Source organism: Dermacentor silvarum, chromosome 1 (assembly GCF_013339745.2).
Source record: "Dermacentor silvarum isolate Dsil-2018 chromosome 1, BIME_Dsil_1.4, whole genome shotgun sequence".
NCBI classification, from domain to species: Eukaryota; Metazoa; Arthropoda; class Arachnida; order Ixodida; family Ixodidae; genus Dermacentor; species Dermacentor silvarum.
The window spans coordinates 26,408,759-26,414,203 of NC_051154.1; the positions used below are offsets into that span (position 1 = coordinate 26,408,759).

A 5,445-nucleotide genomic window follows, 5' to 3' on the forward strand; every position below is an offset into this window, starting at 1 on the left:
TCTACTTGAAAGGCTACGCGGTTAGCGTCGAGCGCAATAAAATCAGCTCTTGTGTCTTTGTGTTTGATCCCAGTTTTTCGTTGTTTTTCGATTAGCACTTTACTGTAGATACAGCAACTCGGCTGCGACGGGAGCTAATACCTCCGTGATGACTTACCTGTAATTAGCCGTATACTAATTAGTCAGTGGCTATGACGAACTAATGGTTACAACGAAAAAAATTCGGCACCCGTTCGACTTCGTTATAACAAGATTTAAGTGTATTCGCAGTTTGTGTTCCAAGCCTACATGAAAAGAAAAATATTAACTTCAAAATTTAAGATAATATGCCATGAAAATTAATATTGTTAGATATTAATTTTTAGTGTAGTGTATAATATAATAGTGTAGATATAATTAATATTACATCTACCGTGCGGTCGTCGTCGAGAACGTGTGTGTAGCTATAGTTAGCTCAAAATGGCGGACGGAGATCAGCAAGGTAACTACGGTGAAGGAGATTTTTCGGCCGATGGACAGTACGGCGAGTATAACGATGGCCAGTTCACAGACGGTCAGTACCAGCAAGAGGGCGAAGCGAATGCTCAGACAAACGAAGCCGCCCAAAATGGCTCCGACGCGAAGACTAATGAGGACGAAAGGAAACTCTTTGTTGGTGGCATAAGCTGGGACACTGATAACAAGGATCTTCGGGAATACTTTTCGAAGTTCGGCGTTGTCGTTGATGTCAACATCAAGACAGACCCCACGACAGGCAAATCCCGAGGCTTCGGTTTTGTCACATTCAATGCTAAGGACGCTACTGAAGCTGTGCTCAAAGCAACGCCACACACTGTGAAGGGCAAGCAAATCGACCCCAAGCCTGCGAAGGCGCGTCCCGGGATCAAAAAGATATTTGTTGGTGGATTGGAGTCTGACATGCCAGAGGCTGATATCAAGGCCTACTTCGAGAAGTTCGGTCCTGTGGAGAATGTGGAGCTGCCATTTGGCAAGGCAAAGCTAGAACCAGAGGCGCCAGTTCGCTTTTGTGACATTCGAGCGAGAAGACTCCGTGGAGCTGGTCTGCCGGGAGCCGAAGCAAAAGATTGGCAACAAAGAGTGCGACATCAAGAAGGCAACTCCCAAGCCCGATGCCCGAGGTATGCGTGGTGGATGCGGTGGCGGCGGCGGCGGCTTTGCAGCTGGCGGACGTGGAGGCAGAGGCGGCCGTGGACGGGGAGGAGGCTACCAGAACCAGAACTGGGGCAACCAAGGAGGCGGCCCGTAACAATATTAACGAATAGAATTCATTTAATTATTTCTCATTCTTAAATAATAAAATCCTATTTCAGTATTCTTCCCTTTTCTACCCACTGCCGCCCGATTCATGGCCAATCCCCTGTAGTGGGCTGTGCTATACATATATGCACCAAACCAAACCAAACCAAGTGATTGAGTACGAACTTTTATTTAGGTCCTGAGGAGAAAGAATTAAAAACCTATATGATGTGAACCAATAAACCACGTCGAGCATTGTAGATACGTGCGAGGTGACACGGTGCATTGTGTAGTCCCAGTTTTTTTTTTTTTTTTTTTTTTTTTTTTTTTTTACGGCGGAGTTGTTTAAGCAGGCCGTTGTGTGTATGCTGAATCCAAAAATGTGGGCTGATCCTGGCGATAGTGCAGAAAGAGTCCAAGCGCAATGGCACATACCCCTGTGAACTAACGCAGGTGTGAACAGCGGAGACCTCCGCACGCCGGAGTGGACGGCAACGAACGGGTGGACCGTCTGGCTCAAGCTATGAGAGGCCAAGCCTCGGATCACTCCGCCCTAACGGAGCCCCCCACACCCGGCACGCCCCGAGAAATACTGGAGCTGCTAAGACTCGGCCGACGAACAAATGCTCCTCCCCATCCCAAGCTCGACAGGGGGCAGGCAAGGGACTGGCGCCGACTAAACACGAACAGCTTTCCTCACTTGCACAGGCTACACAAGATGTACCCCGACATGCACAAAGACAAATATAACTGATCTGAAGACATCCCCACATTCCAGCACATCACATACGAATGCCCAAAGCGCCCGGCACACGCCGGAATGCCGATAATCACGAACTCGCTCATTAACTGGTCGTGGGAGGCGCGACTCACCAAAAAGGACTTGGGAAGCCAGCCGGCGACCCTCGACCAGGCCCGGTAAGCCGCAGAAGCCAGTGGCCCAGGTAGCACAAGAGATACCTAGCAGATTTCTAGCGTTTATCCTAAACGACAAAACGGTTTAAAGAAGACACGAGTGAAACGACTTCGTTGTTAAAACGTCGTATATGTCTGCTAATGTCCAGCTTAATTACTTTTCTGAGACGATCTACAACAGGTCTTAACGACGTATTCAAAAAGCTCGTCTAGAAATAGGATTGGGAGAGACACAAATCATCCCCTTTGCCAATTAAAGCTATTCATATCCAATTTCTAAACGTTTTTAAGATGGTATCAAAAAGCTGGTCTAGAAATGGTCTTGAAAGGTTTACGATAATTTGAAGCTTATTCTCGCGGGTTCCAGATGAGTCCAGGGGTCGGTGTCTCGTGCAACAGAGCTCCTGGCACAGCGCCAAGCACTGTTGCCTATCGACGCCGACGCATCCTCTACCAAGTCGCATGAAAATGAACATGTCCACGAAAATGAATCCGGTATGCAGCCTTTGGTATGCAGCAACTATGTTTACAACCAAAATGGGAATGCCATCCCGCTAAGAAAAAATGGGCGCATCTGGACAAGCGTCCAGGCCAGCGCTTTTGCGCCAAGCGCGCATGAAATGAGAACAGTATGACAAAGCAAAAATTTATTGAAAAAAGTAATACTTGCGCAAGATGTGAGCAAAATGTATGAGAAATGCAAAGTAAATAGAATTAAAAGTGCACCAACAATGACTAAGACTCACAGAAACAATTCTTAATGAAGTAGAAACTGATAAACAATGACTAGAAGATACTAACAAAATTCATAGTTTTTAATTTAGCAATGCAAACAGCCCATGGCTATCAGGTGAACAGACTAGAGTTATTTAGAAATTGATATCATAGCAACTGCGAGACGCAGACTGAGAAATGCGAGATTTTCTCGCATGGTGGCTGCCTACAAGCAATATTACCAATAATCTAGAAGCTTGAAAAGCTCACAAAAAGCAATTACGCCGCATACTGTCAAAAACAATCCTGTGATAAAAAACAGGAACATGTCAAAATCAAAAATATTGCCTTTAGGTGATACATCAAATAATGAATGGTGTGAGAATTAAAAAGCAATAAAACCAAAAAACAATAACCAAGTGAAAATAGTATAGAATACTCTTAAACGGGGAAATCAGTGTCACAAGTGAGCACCACTGTAATGCAATGTCCGATGAGACTGAGTCATGCTACATAAATAAAATAATAGCATTCTAGTACATGTGAAATGAATGTGTAAGCCTCACATTAGAAACTTATATAAACCTGGAAATGAAGTGAAATGCACTGGAAGCTGCATTTAAGTAGCCAAGGAAGTAATTCTCGATTTATCTGAAAAAGCTACGTGCAAGAGGCACATATCTACCACTCTGGCAAAAAAAGCAGGCATAAGGTTGCAATGAATCATCTACCAACCAGTGAATACGTTTGTACACTGCCATGTCACACTTTGCACACATCTCCAGTTTCCCAAAGTAAAAAAAAAGCACTCTGAATGACAAAAAGCTTTTACACATGTAACCCCGAGCAAATGCTTTACCGGTTCACCCTCTAGCAGCCATCGTCACCTTCCTCGGCCGCTTTTTATACACGGTGTTTCACGTAACTTGGGCCAAACTTTAAATATATGCAAAGGCCACGTAGCTGCACAGAACCAAGATAATGTTGTTTGTCATTGCTCTGATTATTTTTTGCATTCCGTCTAATTAGATAATTAGTCTTCATAAATTAATCAACCTTGCGATTACTATAATTAGATGAAAAGTGTCAATGAGAAAATTGTAGAGCAACATAAAAAACTCCCGATACAGCTTTCTGTTGTTCAATACGTGCTACATAAAAGCGTTTTTCCGAGCGTGCAAGAAGCCCCCGAATACACCCAAAATTGCCGCGCGACTGGCCGCTCGTACCAGTTTGCGTATATTCGCGGGCATCTTTAACGCTCGAAAAAACACTTATGTAGCACGTATTGAGCAACGGAAAGTGGTATCAGGAGTTTCTCATTGTCACGGCTGTCACTCGTTCGTCGTCGGCGCGAAGTCAATCGATGGGGTATACAAGCCGGTTGGTCGTTCCGTACTCGAGCGAACACAGTGCAAGAGTTAGAGTCGGGAGTAAAGAAAAAAAACGATATATTTATCGGCTGACAAAAATACACAAATTAATAAACAAAATAATAAAAAAAAACACGAGACAGACTAACACACCTGAACTTAATATAACACAATGATGAAGACAAACAAAAATGATGAGCAATTTAACAGTAGATAAAAAAAGGAAACAGTGCGAGGGTCAAATACACAAGAATACATTTAACAGTAATTGACTAAAACAAAGTTCAAAAGAAAACAAATGGTGTCATACGCATGGCCGGGCAGCAGCAGTAAGTCCATAAACAGTGAAGTCAGCACGCAGAGCTTTCCTGAAGAATGCTGGTGGGCCGATCTTGTCGAGGTGGATGCGATTGCTGGGCTGGGTTTCCCAGGAGTCTAGATCAGACGACTTCCCTCAAGCAGGTTGAGCTGACTTGAGGCGAACTACCGAGAACTTTGTTGCAGACGCTGGTTTGACGTCTCGTACGTCAACTAGTTACTTGGAGTTGGCTAAGCGGCCCAGGCAATACTGGACGGCACTAGCTCCTTGACTGCTTCTCCGCAGATTACAGGCTCAGCTTCTAGACTAATTAGCAGGGCCGAAAACCTGCGCTTAAATAGCCTCTCCTTTCCCTAGTTCTCTATGTAGGGGAACTGCCGGTATGCAGAGTTCACCTAATTAATTCATGACTCCTCCTAAAAGTCTTGGCCGCACCCCTTTCACCAGGGACGAAGGACGGTAGATTCCCCTCTCTTCAAGGTCGAGCCCCGGCACTGCACCACACGGACGCACACCTCGGGGTCCGTTAATCGGTGTGTCGCGTTTTCGAAACAAGATGCCACCCCGTAGGGCCACAACGTTTTTGATGCCCGTTAATCGGCGTGTTGCCTTCTCGAAAATATATGCCGCACAGTGAGGACATAACGTTTTTTTGGCGGCTAATCGACGTGTCGATGTCTCGAGACACTATGCTGCCCTGTGAGGACACGTTTTTTTGGCGGCCGTTAATTGGCGTCAAAACCACTCAACAACTCTCGAAAATATTCCGCTCCGTGACACTCATGTTGCTTTACAATTTTGAAATTTACACTTATTATCTAATTATAATTGAGAAGTTGATTAATTATTGAAAACTACTTATCTAAT

The 5,445-nt window shown here is 44.7% G+C and overlaps 1 protein-coding gene across 1 annotated transcript; it reads left to right on the plus strand.

Annotated features, from left to right (window-relative positions):
- The first annotated feature begins 417 nt into the window (after window positions 1-417).
- Window positions 418-1,267, plus strand: LOC119436333 (RNA-binding protein squid-like). Its single transcript, XM_037703533.2, is given in 2 exon segments — window positions 418-999; window positions 1,001-1,267. Coding segments are annotated over 2 exon segments (807 nt in total). The 5' UTR covers window positions 418-459.
- The last annotated feature ends 4,178 nt before the right edge of the window (window positions 1,268-5,445 follow it).